Source organism: Larimichthys crocea, chromosome VI (genome assembly GCF_000972845.2).
Source record: "Larimichthys crocea isolate SSNF chromosome VI, L_crocea_2.0, whole genome shotgun sequence".
NCBI classification, from domain to species: domain Eukaryota; kingdom Metazoa; phylum Chordata; class Actinopteri; family Sciaenidae; genus Larimichthys; species Larimichthys crocea.
This window is the reverse complement of record NC_040016.1, coordinates 11,708,456-11,725,858: the sequence shown is the minus strand read 5'-3', so window position 1 is coordinate 11,725,858 and position 17,403 is coordinate 11,708,456. Positions and strand designations below refer to the sequence as shown.

General features: G+C 39.2%; 2 protein-coding genes across 5 annotated transcripts in view; one reads left to right on the top strand and one right to left on the bottom strand.

The window, feature by feature from the left end:
- Nucleotides 1-5,727, bottom strand: part of LOC104920520 (SLIT-ROBO Rho GTPase-activating protein 3) — a 28,747-nt gene extending 23,020 nt beyond the window's left edge. Inside the window, exon 1 of one of the 4 annotated variants that reach the window (XR_002042134.2) lies at nucleotides 5,165-5,727. Coding sequence is in view for 2 of the 4 variants with exons in the window: in XM_010732802.3 (XP_010731104.1) it covers nucleotides 5,165-5,231 (67 nt within the window). In the remaining 2 variants the exon portion in view is untranslated. The remainder of the gene's footprint in view (nucleotides 1-5,164) is intronic. The other 3 variants (XR_003462518.1, XM_010732802.3, XM_010732801.3) reach the window with 3 other exon arrangements.
- Nucleotides 5,728-9,599: 3,872 nt separating this feature from the next.
- Nucleotides 9,600-15,927, top strand: ptgis (prostaglandin I2 (prostacyclin) synthase). The gene is made up of 10 exons (XM_010732803.3): nucleotides 9,600-9,756; nucleotides 10,297-10,420; nucleotides 10,556-10,731; nucleotides 10,838-10,984; nucleotides 11,096-11,208; nucleotides 11,329-11,510; nucleotides 13,900-14,062; nucleotides 14,366-14,547; nucleotides 14,940-15,091; nucleotides 15,607-15,927. The coding sequence occupies exons 1-10, from the start codon at nucleotides 9,686-9,688 to the stop codon at nucleotides 15,764-15,766; spliced, it is 1,470 nt and encodes a 489-aa protein (XP_010731105.3). The 5' UTR covers nucleotides 9,600-9,685; the 3' UTR covers nucleotides 15,767-15,927.
- The last annotated feature ends 1,476 nt before the right edge of the window (nucleotides 15,928-17,403 follow it).

Genomic DNA, 17,403 nt, shown 5'->3' with positions numbered 1-17,403 from the left:
ACACACACTGGGGAAATATACAAGGCTACTCTCTCTTCAAGACAATAAAATGCAGCTGAGCAACATTGAGATGGCTGAAGATTCCGTTATGACAGACTGTTTGAAGCATGCATATGGCGGCTACACTACAGAAAGGAACTTTATCAATGGAAAAGATGGCCCAGCAGAAGAAAAGCCCTTTTGTTCACTTCTAAATGCTGTTTCTGTATCTTGAATAAAGGATTTTAAAAAATGCCTCCCCCGTCGTCTGTGAGTGTGTGAGTGAAAATGTGAATGAAAGAGCAAGAACGAGAAGGACAGAGTAAATATGTAGTCCCTTGCTGCTTGGAAATGTACCCCTCATGGTCCCCATAGTTGCCCAGTTGCCTGGTTACATGCCTCTGGAGGCATCTCAGTGAGAGCAGGCCAGTTCCCTGTTCTGACAGTCGCAGCAGTCAGTCTGTTTAGCATAATGACCGAGGACAAGGGCAACTTTCTCCGCTTAGAAATACTCAATAAACAGCCTGTGCTGATGAACGAGGCTGCAATCAAGTTCAAAACACTGATGTACTCCTGTGCTAAAGTAGACCACTGAACAAAATAATTTGTCGGCCTGTGTGACTTCATTATTAATCATACAGCGACAGTGTGAAAGAATGAACAGATGATATAATGAGCAAATCTAAACTGATTTAACTGCATCATTTTATCAGCGAGACACCAAACAGACTGATATTTGAATTCACTCTCCCGTGAGCGTGTTATTTTTAGAACTTAAACTGTTACTAGGGACTGTGCAATACTGCACTACATTCGATGAATGATTCAAGCCATCGCAGAGTAATGCATAATTACGAGGAAGCTGGCAACGAGGCAAGTGAAAAATATCCAGAGCCTCAAAAGCTTAATGTAGTCTCGTTTCCATCTTTTTATAGTTGGGACAATAGTACAGATGTCCTTAAATGAAATGCAGAGTCATGTGCTACACCAAGTTCTCTGCCTGGGAACATTGTGGAGCCAAAATGAATAAAATGTTCCACACCCAAAGGCTTGTGGAAATTTCACTAATAGGACTTTACCCATTTGTAATGTTTATTTTGCTCCTAACCCATATGGTTAACATCCTGGTATGTTCTGGTGACTTTAACAAGCATTTTGAGCATAAATTAATTGCTTCCAGAGACTTGAGGGTAAAATTGAGAGCAGAATAAAAATGAGGAAAATAACTTTTCGAGCTGCTTAAATCGCCAGTCTGGTTTGCACTATGCACAATGGTATGAAAACAATACAAAAAAACAAAATCAAAACACAAAATGGCGCTCGTTCAGATCATCCACATTGTTTTGTTGTGTATGATTACTGTCTTAGAAACGGGAAAGTGCTTGCCGAAGCTCAGCTGTCATGACCTCCTCTTTCACCCTGAAGTTCAAACTTGGCAAGTCAGAGAGACAGATAATGTAATGAAATGGGGGGTGGGCAAACTACTACAGGGTTGCCAGTTACACTCCTGTACTGCTGCAACAGAGAGCACCAAATATTATGGAGCGATGGGGTCCTTGTCACCAACCTAGCACAGCTATCGCAATGGCCAGTAGCAGTCTCTGGGGCTGTGTCTACAGTTAACCATGCGTGGCTAGTCACATGCGGCCTAACCCAGACTGACACGTTGACATAATTTGGCACAAATCAAGTCTGTGTTCTGTGAACACTTGTCTTCTGAATGCAGTAATGGCTATGGTATGCCTTTACAGCCCGTTTGCTTGAGTTCACATTTCTTCCCCCTCGCTCTCTCCATACAAATATTTCTAACAAGGAAAGGAATCGTTATTTGTGCAACCACAGGACAGGAAAATCCAGAACCGAGTGGGCAGAATTCCAGGCAGTTTTCTCTTTAAATCTCTCCACTGCGGGTATGCACTGTATCTGTCAGCACAGCAACAGACAATGTCTCATACACAAGGCATTGTTCCACTGTCGCAACGCAACCCTGGCATTTTCAAGACAGTATCAGTCTAAGGATTCCTTCTTTATGATGAATACACACAGAGGGGTGTGTCCACATGATCTCGAATATGGTGCCGACGAGTTTGTGTGGTCGGTTGCTTCCTTGTCACAGCAATCATAGTGATCATTACAAATTGCTAGAAATGTTCAATTGCGAATGTGTAAAGTCAATGTTGCACCACTTCCATGTTACCATGTTCCCTTGGCAACAGCAAATATTACAACATACATTATTAGAGCAATTTGTGCATGAGACTAAAAGCACCCAGGCGCCAAACAGATCAAATGGCATTAAAGATAATGTGGCCAAGAGATAGAAATGCAGTATAATGTGTGATGTGGGGCATCCCCTGATTTTTTCCCTTGTGTTTTATTTTTGGGATCAGCACAAAGCTTAGAGATAGCTCAAGCGTGTCAACTACACTCAATGTAGAAACAAATACTAGTTTCACCAAAACACTTTACATAGAAACCTATATGACGTACTATTCAAGAAGACAACTCATGCATTGGTCATGAAGAGAAACAAAAATATTGAAGCTGTTGACAGCAACTAAATGGTGACTAAGTTTTATGATATCATGCAGTATCTCCTGCCCATGTGTGACTATTCATTCATCAGTGATTCAGAGATGACATGAAAATAATTGCAGAATACATGCCCTGACCTGTAAAGCTTTGAGCTCCAACTAAACACCAGCACACCAACAATCACAGTTCAAATGTGACTGAGACCCCGATGTTTGCTGCTACGAGGCACGTTTTTAAAAAAAATACAGCAAAGTGCATTAGGATTGTGTCTGATTGAACTGCTGTGCAGTCAGCAACTCAGCATTATTGGAGGCCAGTGTTGGTGTCAGAGTAAAGCCCCCCACAGATCCAAAATGATCTAAGCTCGGTTTGCAAATGAGCTTAAGATGTCAGCTTAAAAGCTTTTCCTGAAACTGAGACGAAAGACGAAGCTGTGATGGCTCTCTCACAGCCACAAAGCTGATATGTGTGTTTGGATGAGACAGAGAGAGAGAGAGCGAAGAAGTCAAACAAATAGACAGACAGACAAAGCGTGTGATGGGGCGAGAGTAAAACACACCTCTGTCTGCAACATGCTAATCATACTCTTCATTCCAGATACATGTTGACAAGCTTTGCTCATTTCCGCTCTATGCATATGCAATAGTAGTTTATTTTAAGTCTGGAAAAGGACATTTTAACGTTAACTGATGAGATATTAAAACATGTTTTCATACATATCCTAATAACTTCATCAGCACCAACAATGCCTTCAGCGGCACCACCGCTTTACCAGTTTCTTTGTGCTTTCATTTTGCATGAATTCAAACTGGACTGACACTAATGTTATTTAAAATAATGTAGAGCTACACAAACAGATAGCTTCTGTTTAGTGTTTTTGTTTGTTTGTTAATATGTATGTTGGTGTAATATCAAATAATAGAATATTGTAAGAAAACCAAAAATTTGTTATAGTTCAGCCCGGGTCAGACCATCCAAACAAAACATCTGTGCAAGGCCATATTTATGCTCAGAATCAACTGACAGATGTGATATATTTTCTACAGTTAAATCTAAAAGTTGCATGGAAATGATATTACAGCAGGCACAAATAATATGAACCATATGATGGAGGATAATTAAAGCCGCAACAAGCTCAGCTGCTGTTGACTGTCATGAATACAAAAATAAAAAAACTAATGGGCCACGTGAAATCAAAGACTACAGCAAACAAGATTAAGGATGAATGCAAAACATTAAAAGCAAAAAAAGAGTATATTTGCCGAGTTATATGAGAGTATTGATATCTCTCATGTCTGTGTGCTCTGGAACTGGCCAGTTAGTTTAGCTTAGCATCAAAACTGAAAACAGGTGGAAACCCTGGCTCTGTCCAAGCCTTCAGAAAACCTTCAGCAAATGGTTGTGACAGCACCCAGCCAAGAAATAAACTTGCTGTTTTTTCCCCTGTCTGAGCTAAGATAACTTCATATTTAGCAAATAGGTAAAAACTTTGGAGTTGTGGAGTTAAAATCGTCTAGTTGTACATTTAAAACGTAGTTTCCTCCTCGTGAGGGTTAGATCCTATACGTTGATGTATTAGACCCGAAAACGCCAGTTCACAACCCAACTTTCAATTCTCTGCAGAGTTCTTCAGAGTTCTGTTGGGTGATTTATAGTCCATGAAACACTATAGTATTTATATGTATAGCCTTTAGATATAATGGTTTAAAATAGCAAATTATTCTAAAGCCTGTTCTCTGTCTGACTAAAACCTGATGCATAACACTGAGCAAAACCACAACAGTGAGAAGGTGATGCACAGAGGTGTCGGAGTCAACACTGCCTGAAGTTGTCTCTCAAAACCCGAGAAGACAACTCACCAACGTACATCCTGCTCTGTCTTTTCCAACACACCATCAGTGTTACTGACTCTATCCTCTCTCCTCTCTCTCTCTTGGTGTTTCATGCAGTCACATAGTTAGTGGCAGACAGGAAAATCCTTTCATGGTTCATAATTCATACAGACAGCATATATTATTTACGGACTTTCTGAACTGTTTGCTGTGTGATCGTCTCATGCATTCCCCCCCATCCCTCCTGATACTACACTTTGTCCTGGAGTATACACTCATCGCTCACCATACTACTATAATATCATTTCATGTAAATTTGAATCTTTTTTTTGCGTAGGAGGAAGTTGTAAAAATGTACCCAGATGTCTCCTGTAGGACTCTCTGAGGAACGCATGACCTCCAGCCTATTGGAAAGATTATCCAAGGTGAATTGGTTCATTCCTTTTTGGGGTGTGCAGCTTTAAAAGACAAGCCTCACACACATACCAGCTGCACTTTGAAACAAATTATCAGGCTCCTGAAGCCTACATGGCCACACATGCAGGGTTAGGCGTGTTAGAGAGCACAGTCATCTTCAAGGGGAGAGAAACCGGTTACACATTCATGACTGTATCACTGCATCCCAAATGCTCAGAGTTAAATTCATGAGAGATATGTTAAAAATACACTGACTGTCATCTCCAACTATAAAATCTGTCCCACCCCACAGCACAGCACTGCACACTGAGAGCCATATAAAGCAGTGTGGTTAAGTTACGCAATAGTGCCTTCACACACAGAGAATAACAATAACGCGAGCAGGCCTGCACGTTACTAACCTTTCACTTGGGTCTCATATTCAGCAATAATCTCTTTGTCCTTCTTGACTTTCGCCTGAGATGACATTTTGGGGGAGATCGGATTGTGCAATCCTCGGGCAGGAATCAAGCGTCTCAGTTGCCACAATGCAGCGTTTGCCCTGTCTGCAGTCCTCTCCGGATAGTTGAGCAACAATCAGATGCGAATCATCGCCCGCTTGACACAACTTCGGGAGATTAAACGCACTTGGGGAGCTGTGCGAGGTTTGTTTTTGCGCTGCGTTCAAGGCGACGTCGACCTAAAAGTGCATAATGATCTCCGTCCCTGACCACTCCTCTACACCAGCACTCTTCAGTAAATCGGAAAACAACTCACGTTGGATGTTCATTTCACTGAAAGGAACAGCTATGGCATCCTTTGCGGTAATCGCACTGAGCTCCTTCTGCACAACCCTGTCCAGTCTGCCTTTTTTCTGCCCCCTTTGCTCCCCACCTCTATTTTCTCTCTCTCTCTCTCTGCAAGTTCAGTGCTGCTGCAGAAAAGGCTGAATGGATGTTGAAAGTCAATGTGAGACTCCTCCCCCCACCCCCCTCCCTTCTTCAGCACTTTTCTTCTCATGGATGACTTGAGATTTGTCTGAGTAAAGTGATATGCAAACCTTTGCCCAAAATCATACATGATGTATGTCAGAGAGGTGGAAGTTTAGTGATCGGGATGTTTCCAGGACACAGACATATGTTACATATGAGACTGAAGCTGACTGCAGTAACAATTTCAGCCATTTTTAAAAAAATGTATTAAAATGTGTGGCTTATATTATATATTGACAATATACATGCAGTCATCCGTGACACAATTATGTGACACAGAACATAAGATTGATGGCACATGGATGAAATACTGGCATCTTCATACTGTAGATTTATGAAAGGTCAACATTACGCAATCAGTGACTAGTACCTGGCACTTGAAGACTGCATCAATGGCTTAGTTTTCAAAATGACAAGTGTGATAGTGTCAGGTGTGATAAAACAATTATTTCCACTGTTGATTAATTCTACGATTCTTTCTTCTATTCTTATATAATCTTATCTTAAACTTATTCTCATACTATTCTTTAAATAGATCAAATTGGGAAATGCTCATTCAAGATGGCACCTTCAGCTTTCTTGTTTTGTCTAATTATCAGTCTAAAACTCAAACATATTCAGTTAACTATCAAACATGACAAAAAAAAATAGTTGCAAATTAATTTCAATCTACTAATCATTGCATCTTTGGATAAAACATCAACCAAGAACCACTGAAGATCTGCCATTTTGCTTGCAGGGCCTCTGTTTTACTGTGTAGCCTGCTGGCAAATTAAATCATATTTCTATGACAAAATCACCAAATAATCCAGATTATATAGGATATTCAAATTCAAAACAACTATTTGTTTTGTTTTTTAATTAGCTTGTATAGCCTATTGTTATTAATTATTTTTGGATGAGACATCAGAAAATCTTATTTCTGAGTGGAAAACTAAGGTGTGACTAATAACCTGTGGTACACTCTTACAGAGTTGTGACATTTTTAAAAAAACAATATAATGGAATATCTCCCCAGGCGAAGTCAGAATGACTCCAAGAGACACTTTGACCTGTTCTTTTCCTCTCAGTGCTCTTTACTTCAGCAGTTCACTGACAAATACTGTCAAATAACTTCCTGTGACTTCTCAAGTGCAACCGTGTGTCACACCTTTGACCTTACAATTATCCAAACTATGTTTAGGCAATGTAAACTAATTTATAGCACAGAGATTATTGAGCACTTTCTTTTTAAAGCCTTTCTGTGTGAAGATTGCAGTTTGAGTGATGACAAGAAATCCTGATCCTTTGGCCTTTGCACCCGATTTGCAAGAAATCTGTGGGCTACTGTGTCATCTGTTAAAACTGGAAGAGAGCCCAGGAGAAATCTTCAGGGGGAAACGTTCACTTCTCACTACACAATCTCCACTTCAACTTCTAATTCCCTGAGCGAATGTTACTCACCAGTCCTTTGGCCACAGAGTGAGCCTGATGAAAGTCGGGGTGGATTTAATGTGAAAAAGCTGTGTCTAACTAGGCCATGGAAACTTTAACACCATCCACTTATATGCCTTTACAGAAGGAATGATCATAACATGGTCCACCTAGAAAACATTAGGTCGCTCCAGGAGGCTAATAAAGATCCCTGGCAGTGTAAATGTAAGAATTACAGCAGTCTTTGTGGTGAAACTATTTAAGGTTATGCCTAATGATCACTGTATTTTTATTATGTAAGCCATGATGACTTTACACAAGTTATTTTTTAACCAAAATAATCAAGCCTTTACACTGCAGGATTATTGTATCGGATAGCATCGGTTTTTCTTTGAACCAACACTTGATTGAATGTGGTCTCTTTGACTTGTGTCCATGATAATAAAGCGATATGCTGTTGATTTTAATAAGTGGATGTATACATAAAAGGTTTCAGATCACTGGACATTAAATGTTGCATAATCCCAATGAGTTGTTTGTGACATTGTATGTGCACATTGTATAACCTATTCATATGGTAAGTATGAATTTAACACATAATTCTTGTGAATTTTTAAATTCACTGAAATTAGGAAAAGAACCGCATTGCACCATTCAACTCAGGTTACAACATTTCCTAGAAACACAACTTGCTGATAAGAACGGGCCGTGAGTCATTTCACCCTATTATGGTGTGTGTGAGTAATTCTTTCACCCTAATGTAATGTAACTTAGACAGCTGTTTTTAAGTAATGTCGGACGTTCAAAGTAAAATAATAAACTGATGATATCATCTGATTTCATCTGTCTACAGAGCAAGCATGCAAACACAAAAAGCAACTTTAGTGATCAGCAGTGTTTGCATATTTAACATATTTAACAATAACATGGCAATTATTGACACTGGTATCGTGTCACATGAAACAAGTAACATGATGTTTATTTGTGTGTGTGTGTGTGTGTGTGTGTGACTGTTAATATCTATATATTTATATTTGTTTATTGCCCGTATACCTATACTGTACAGTAGGTGCATTGTCAAAAAAAAAAAAAAAAAAAAAAAAAAATGTCCATGCACATTGCAGCAGAAGTGTTTGCTGTAGGAACTGAAGTTTCAGGTTGTTGTAGCTAGTCCGTCCAGTTAGAGGAGAGCACACAGTTAGCTCTAAGTTGCTACAAGCTAACGGCAACTTGTGATAATTATAAAAATTAAAACAAAATAAAACCCAAATCAACCATTTCACGACCTTTAAATAATAATTAAACTCAAACTCGTGTGTTGAACTGGCGTTATGTTTCTTTTTACTGACGTCATACAGACGTATCTTGTGTGTGACGACACGTGTTGTTTTTAGGGATACATTTAGTTTTATCACATTTGAGTTATTAACTCATTAACTTATGCTGTATAAGTTAACTTAACCACAGGGTGTAAAAATCTACTTTTTCGTGGATGTTTTTTTTTTTTTTTTTTTTTTTTTTACCAGCCACGCAATGACAAAGAGCATTGTTGTATTTGGGTTAAATCACCAGACATTTACTTTATATACCAGCTGCTGCTTGGTGATAACTTTGTGCCCTGGTAATCTATGCAGCTCTTTATTTTCAGGTGAAAAGCTAAAGCAGCTGCTGTGGATTTTGTCCTCTCTTCTTTTGTATCCTCCAGCTCAAAGTTGAGGGCATTACTACCCTCTGCTGGTACACTGTACACACCAAGCAACCAAACAACACCTACTCCCTTATTTAAAACACTGTATATGAGTATATGTTTCATGAGAGTTAATCAGTTTTATATTCATATAATTGATTGTAATTGACATGTATTACATTAGTTGTGTAATTGTTTTTGACTCAAAGTAAGAATAACAAAACATAAACTCTGTGCTTCAGAGTTGGGGCAGTTAATCATTTCGGTTTCGGTGTTGCGGATAGTGACATCAGTAGATACTTTGTGTTTAAAGCCTTGAGGGTTTATAAGGGAAGTAAAAATAGACGTTTCACAATATTCAAGGGTAATTGGATGTTGGCATCACCACACTGTGATACCTGTCACAGAAATATGTGTGACCTGACATCACCCATATTACTAAAGAAACATGAGTTGCTTTACCTCGATGATGTCACTGCAATGAAATGTTCAGGTGCCTTTTTCCAGGTATACTGCGTGTGTGGGTATAAAAGCAAAGCTGTTTCCCAGCCCTTTGAGAGGAGTTACTTCATGTGATCTAAGCTTATAGAATAGTATATATATAAATAAAATAAAAAAAGTGAAGGGGTGCTTGAATAATTTCAGTTTCTGTTGTTCTTAGAATATAGTGACTTTTCTGGTGTCTGACTACAGTTGACTGTTGTGTAACATTTTGTGTCACTAGCCACACCTTTCCACTCCCCCCTAACAAAAGCAGTCAGCTAAACCGAGTTCAAAGATATAAGTGAGCTGCCAGCAGCTATGGAGTAAATTATCTGCAGGACAGGACAAGTATCAGACATCACAGAAACATGTTATGGACAATTTTCCTCCTGCTCAATGGACTGCTTATACTAATTCTCCTTTACTCTACTCGCACAAGGTAAAGCCATTCATTTGTATGTTGATGTCTGCTTGCTTGGCAGTTGATCAGGACTGCACACTGCTGTACGTCCTTGTGTATTGCCATTTTGTAATATGCTTTTTAAATCAATTCTAATTTTGTTGAATTTGTATTGCATTTTCTAAAGGTCTGTAAAATATTACAAAAGGAGCATTTTTATACTGTAATTTAAATAAGCTTTGCTTTGCTATTTTTCTTTAGTTGAAGTGTTAATCTAAGACATTAATGGATAGTAAAAATTTCTCTTAATTCGAGTATTTATAGTATGACTGATCACTGAACTATTCTGACTATAAAACTCAGATTTTCTGCATTTAATTTAGTCCTTAAACATGAAAGAATAAAGCTCAAAATAATTCCCATGGCTTATGACTTCGACCACATGATAGTAAGCTTTTACAACATGACTTCATGTTAACACTCAAACCTGTTGGCTAAGACGCATGGATAAGTGAAAGGTACACACACCAACTCTATCACACTGCTGTAGTTTTAATGAGTTTCCTTGTACTTGAACAGACAGAGTAATGAGCCGCCTCTGGACAAAGGTTGGATTCCATGGTTGGGGCACGCTCTTGAATTTGGAAAAGATGCTGCAAAGTTTTTGGCCAGGATGAAAGAAAAACACGGTGATATCTTCACAGTGAGTCCTTTTACAGATCGTGTTGTAGAGTTTTGGCGGCAGCTACAGATAGCTAAAGATAGATCCAACACCTCAAATGAGTTGCAATAAAAAAAAGCAATGCATATTAAAACAACTAAAATGATGTCCTCCCAGGTCCGTGTTGCTGGTAATTACGTGACGGTGCTATTGGACGCCAACTCTTTTGATGCCGTGCTGAATGACACAATCTTCTTGGACATCTCCCGCCACAGAAACCAGATCCTAAAAAGAACCTTCAATCTGCAGATGCCGAGCATCAAACCTGCAGAAGAGAGGAAATGGATGGAACAGTAATGAATGCATTTTTTTTAATAAACAGATTTTGTGGAGCAGAAAAATGTAAAAAGAAATGAGTGATGCAAATCTCAATATGTTTTTTTTTTTTATTATTATCAGGCATTTTCAAGGTCTCAGTCTCTCCAAGCTCTGCACTTCCATGAACACTCACATTCAGAACCTGCTGCTGAGTGACCAGAAAGACTTCGGCCCTTCCGAGTGGAGACAGGATGGACTCTTTAGTTTTTGCTACAGCCTACTGTTCAGGTATTGCACAGCATCCTAACCTAACATAATACTATAACCAAATTATATACGTGTTCATACAACTGGTAGTAAAAGATGGAAATATTTGTAACTTTATTCATGTGCACTCAGGGCCGGGTATCTTACATTGTTCGAGAGGAGAGACAACATGACTGTAGTCTACAAAGAGTTTCGCAAGTTTGATGGCCTTCTTACCAAACTGGCCCGGGGCACAATAAGAGGAGGTAAGCTGCACATATGAAATTAAAGTAAATATATTTGACTTTCAATACTGTATCTGACTTTGTATATATATATATACAATCCAGTAAGGTATGTAAGAATTAATCTTGGATCTTTAACAGAAGAAAGCAAAACAGCCAACCTGTCCCGGGAGCGACTGCGGGAACTGCTGTCCCCAAACTTGCTGAGCAGAGGATCTGAGTCAGAGTCCTGGCAGCAGAGCTACTACCGGTTCTTGCAGAAGGAGGAAGTTGATACAGAAATGCAAAATAGAGCCCTACTCTTGCAACTGTGGACCACACAGGTGAGAAGTGGTTCATTGTGTCTTTCTCACGCGTACACAGTAACACACGAACGCCTGAAACACAAATAAGGCCACACATTTGCATCAAAATATGCAAACTTTCCACACCCACTCTGCAGGCTTGAATACCTTGCCAAGGTACCAACAATAGCCAGTTGAGAGGCACTGGATTCCTCTTTACCAGTTCACTCATAGCTACTTGCCTCAACTTGTGACTCGAGAGGCTTGTCAGTTTTGATCATGTGAATTCATTTCCATGATATTTGTTTGGGTTGTGGTAATTGTGGTTATGTAATTGCATATGAGTACAGAGTGTATCAGAGCTGTGTTTGTCAGCTGACGTTGTACTTCCTCTACATTCACACTCATGTGTGCAAATTGTGCCGTCAGTTTTTCCACTGCTGACTACAGTGCAGCTTTACTGGAAAATGCTGTTTATCCTGCGTGCATGGATACAGACATTGTTGAAATACAAGATACAAGGATATATCAAGGAATTCTAACTTTGTTTTGCTTCGTATTTATTTTGTTTCAGATTATTAAAGCGTACAACGTTGCCAACATGAACAATATTGCTATATTGATAGGTGTGAATACAGAATTGTTCCTCGACCTCGCCGGTCTAAGCAAGATCAGCATGGTGTCATTGCTCTGTGCTGCCATGTGGGGGAGATAGCAAGCTGTTTGATTGTCTTTAATGTCTGCTCTCAAATGCTGCATTTTAGCTGTAATAGCTCCGGCCCTCTGTTAACCTGCCAGTCGCACTGGAACAGTGATTGTTTACCCAGTAACACCAGTGCACAGTATTTAATAGAGGTGAAACCTCAGCCAGGCCACCCACTGTGGGATCTTTTTCGGATGCTCTGCTGGTCTGGGAAAGTCCACTCTTCCTCCAGCATATTTGTTTGTGCTTTATCATGTCCGCAGGGATATTTGAGCACACAGTCTCAGTCTGGGAGGGAAACTGGAGCAGCACTGCAGAGAATAGAGGGATTAGATGTGAGAGTAGTGAGACGTGCCATAGTGAATGTGGCTTATTCATGTGTTACAGGCAGACTGAGGCATTTCAGAGTGCAATGCTAGGATTTCACGCAAGCCACCTACCACTTCATTATGGGTCCTACGTGCTGGCGGTTGCTGTTCTCTTTCCATTTGCAAACAAATCAAAGTTATTGACTGAAACATATATAGATTGAGAGTGTTCTGTGAGTCTTACCTTCCTGGCTTTTTCCACAGCTACTAGTGAATCATGTCATTCCTTAAAATGATCATTTGGCTTATTCGAGATATGTTAAGAGTTCGTTGAGAAGATTGAATCTCCTCCTACATGCATACATTAAATATGTAGCTGGAGCCAGCTTAGAATAAAGACTGGAAACAGGGGGAAACAGCTAGCCAGGCTGTATCCAAAGGTAACAGAGCCACCTGCCAGTGCTTCTAAAGCTCATTAATCAACACATTATATCTATAAATGTCTGTGACATGTCCCATAGCCTTTATAAAACTCATGAGTGATAGTTTTGGCCATCGCCATCTTAGCACTGCCAGCTCCTGGTTAATATAATGGGCAAAGACGTAGGTGGAGCTGAGGCAGCCTGACTGAAGCCTGGTTGCTGAAACCAGCCACCTCTGACGGCACCCACCTGTCAATCAAAACTGCCATACACTTAATTATGCATAACTCTAACCCGTATGGCTGAGTTATTTGCATAAAAATTCTCCCCTGCACAGTTGAAAAACTGTTTTTGTTCCAAACTGTAAACATGTTTATTTTGTGCTGTGAAACTGGACAATTTAATATTGTATATTTGGAGCCGGGCTTTCAAAATACCACATTTTTGGCTTAATTCTTCAACCCAGGGTATTGCCACTTATATCATTTGATTAATCCGTACAAAAACCTGATGTGTAAAAGCAATATTACTGGATAGACTTATTCCTATAAATGCCAAACTGTTTCTTTTAAAACATCTGATGGTCTGAACATCTAAGAAGTCAGAAAAGACACTGCAATGCACCTTTAGTCGCTTTTTGGTGTTTGCCCTGGCTGTCAACGGAGAGCTGACCTGAGATGTGCAGAAGTAAGGAGAACAGCTCCCTTAACCCACAGCAATTACTGTCTGACAGGCTCAGGTGTCTCTCTCCCAAAAGGCTGACAGCAGTCTCTACAAAGTGTGGACTGATTCTCTGGCTTCTTCCTCGTATCATATTTAGACTGCAGCATTACAGGAGAGAAACATTTATTGAAATAATATAATATATAATAAGAAGAATTTCTATATTATATACGTAGGTCCAGGAATACAAAATGTACACTGACTTTTTTTTTTTAGCAAGAAGCTGATATTTTATTTATAGTTTGAGCTAAGTTTTGTGTTTTTCCTTTCAGTGTAATGCTGGACCTGCTGCTTTTTGGTTTCTTGGCTTCCTGCTCACTCACCCTGAGGCCATGAAGGCTCTTAAATCAGAATTCAGAAACCTTACTCTTCAGGACACTTCCCTACAGCATCACCCCATCAACATGCTGGAAGCACACAGCACCCCTGTTTTTGGTATGTAACAGCAGCCTTTTCACTTATTCACTCCAACTCCTTTACCTTTGGGGTTTAGCCTCTCCAGTGAGATGGAAACAAAGGCTTATTTGACTTGTTGGAAATAACAAGATAAGTGCTGTGTACTGAAACAATGACAGCGCCAATAAAAGTTTGACCTTTGATTCAATTTAACGATTTTATATAATCATATCCGTGCAAATGTTTGTATCTCTTCTAATTTATCCCCGAAGGAACCGCTGATTTAACTCACGCTGACACCCCTTTGATTTCATCCTCTGTGCTGTCCTTTTCATTCTGCAGATAGCGCTCTGAAAGAGACTCTACGGCACACCGCTGCGGTAATGATCGGCAGAGAGGTGGTGCAGGACAAGGTCCTGCGCATGGCCAATGGACAGGAGTATCATCTCAGACAAGGGGACAGAGTGTGTCTGTTCCCCTTTGTCAGCCCTCAGATGGACCCAGAAATACACCAAGACCCACAGGTACTTTTGTGTGCTGACCGAAATGTTCTGACACGATCGAATTATTAATAGCACGAAACAGTTTTTGTGATGTGTGGAAAGTGGAGGCTCCATTCATCATTTTTTAAGCCATATTATAATGCACAAAGCAATCTTGAGGCGGCAGGATTAAGAAGTGTGATTTAAATCAATGACAGAATACATCCTTTGGGGTACACCGCTAAATGCCTCCAAGCAACTATTGGACAAGCAAGAGAGCGTGTGTTCATTCTGTTTGTTCGTCTTCAGTGGTTAGAGGTGATAAGTGCACAATATTTTAATCAGAAGATACAGAGCAGAAGGCACGTGATCAAGCCCATTTGCATGATATTATAACCCACACCACTAACGTGCGCCTTGTCTCTTCCTAACAGACTTTCAAGTATGATCGCTTCTTAAACGACGATATGACAGTGAAGGATAAATTCTACAAGGATGGAATAAGGGTGAAGTACCACACCATGCCCTGGGGTGCAGGAAGTAACATGTGCGTTGGGAAAGAGTTTGCTGTTTCAGCCATTAAACAGTGAGTGTTAGATTTATGTCTTTTTATATCTTTCATGATGTATGTTAAGTTTTAAAATGATACATTCATGATCAAAGCATTTCCAGTAATTTCATCCCAATTATCCAGACCAGACCAGCGAAATCCATCTCACAATATTTTCCACTATTATCGTTTCTGTCCCGCTTTCATGTCCTCTATCATCATTAGCAACAAGCCGCAATGTAGTTATTGCTTATACGCTGTAATGAACTGTATAAAAAGGCTTAGATCAATAGAGGACAGTCAGTTGGAAGAGTGTGTCTTTGTCAGATGTCATATCCAGTTACACAGGTTAAAGGTCAATCCTTGTAATCCACAAAACACACAAGGGAGAGCAGAATCATCAATTATGCTGGTTATTTCAGATTGGTTGATTTATTTGATGTGATCTTACGTTTTTAACTGGATGTGTGAAAACTGTTTTTGTTTCAGTGTGAACTCAATGTATCAGTGAGGCGGTTTATTCTTAACTTCTCTGCCTCTTGTGTCTGCAGATTTGTGTTCTTGCTCTTGACCTATCTCGATCTGGAGATGTGCGACCCAGAGGCTAAACTGCCACCGATTAATCACAGTCGCTACGGCTTTGGGGTGCTCCAGCCTGATGGAGATCTGCAGATCCGATACAGACTGAAGAGGACGCAACACGCAATGTGACTTGAACTGTAAAAAGTGACTGAAAAAACTGTTTTTGTAGAAGAATTGTAGCACTATGCACTATGTAGATGTATTATATTATATTTGCTTTGACACACATATATCTCATATATATATATACAATATTTAAATTGTTGTTTGTTGTTAATATTATCAATAAAAGGAAAAAAAAATTGTTGTTTGTTGTTAATATTATCAATAAAAGGAAAAAAACAATGATGCATCTGCAGAGCTTGACACTACAAGACTACAAGACTGTTTTCACCTTCATTTGCTAATGTTGGAAAGTTTCTTTGTGCTCACCTTTTAAATGTGTTATTGTCCAGTTTGAAACTCCAGTTTGAAATGTGATGTGGAAACTTGAAACCACACACACCCAGAATGGACTTGAAGAGTGCTTGAAGTGGTGAGACATTGTAAGACATCTTCTGTACAATAGTAGTAGATATCATTTTTAACCTTTTTGTGTATAAAGATAGACCAATTATTCAAAGCAGGGTATTTTCTATGTCTTTAAACAAAGGGATTTTAACAAAATATGAAAACAATAAGTAAGAGTTTGAGATTAGGCACAAATAGTTTTTTTTATCTGGGAAGTGAAAAAGAGAACATGCACATTACTCAAGTGCTGTACTTGAGTAATGATAAAGGTTCCACTTTGTGCTACTTTATACTATACATACTGCTCTGCCGCAATTTATCTTATTATTGCAGTTTGGGTACTTATTTACTCATTTCTAAAAGATTTTACATAAGAAAAACATATGAGCTTAGAAAATACAGTGTATTGTTAAAGACAAGCCTTTTTGGCTTGTGATGACAAAAAAAGAAGGTTGTGGACTTATCTGTTTCAGATGTTAGCAGTTCAACCATAGAGACATTTATTTATTTAAAAAACCATCCAAGGCCTAAGGTCAAATTTCCGAAGTCGTAAAACGTGAACAGTGTTGTTGTTGACCTTTTTTCCCCTGCCTTTCCCATCTCATTAATCGTTTCACGGCACCCATATGCTCCCTTTGCACTGCTGCATCACCAGTCTAATACTGTAATATATAATAATACATCACTCACAGGGCCCGTTTCTCTGCAGAATTAATCCTTTTACTCTTGATAGTTCAAGTAGGCTACATTTTACTGCTAATACTTCTACTTGAGTGGGATTTTGAACGCGGGACTTGGATATACTTTACATGAATGTCTTGGAGGATGATCTGAATATTGTGTCTATCACTGTTTGCAGAGGTGAGTAGAGGGTAAACCCACCTCCGCTCACTAAATGAAGCAGCATTAACTAGACTTGAGTCATACATTATAAGGTCCTATATGTTTTAGAATTTTCTGGTGTTTTATTTTAAGATTTTAAAAGGTTTATTTGTGGTTTTGAGTACCCAAAACCATCTCAATATAGTTTGACATGCCCTGTCTCATTAGCTTCAGCAAGAACTGGGTGTTTTGTCTCTTTAATATTTATAAGCCTCTCTTCTGATTGGATGACTGATTGATGCCAGCCCAACCACTGGATTATTAGTTCATAATAATAATAATAATAATAATAATAAATGTAAATCACTTTCTACAATATGTACTCTATATCTAAATATTTTCCTGTGAACACCATTGTTGCATCCCTCATTGAT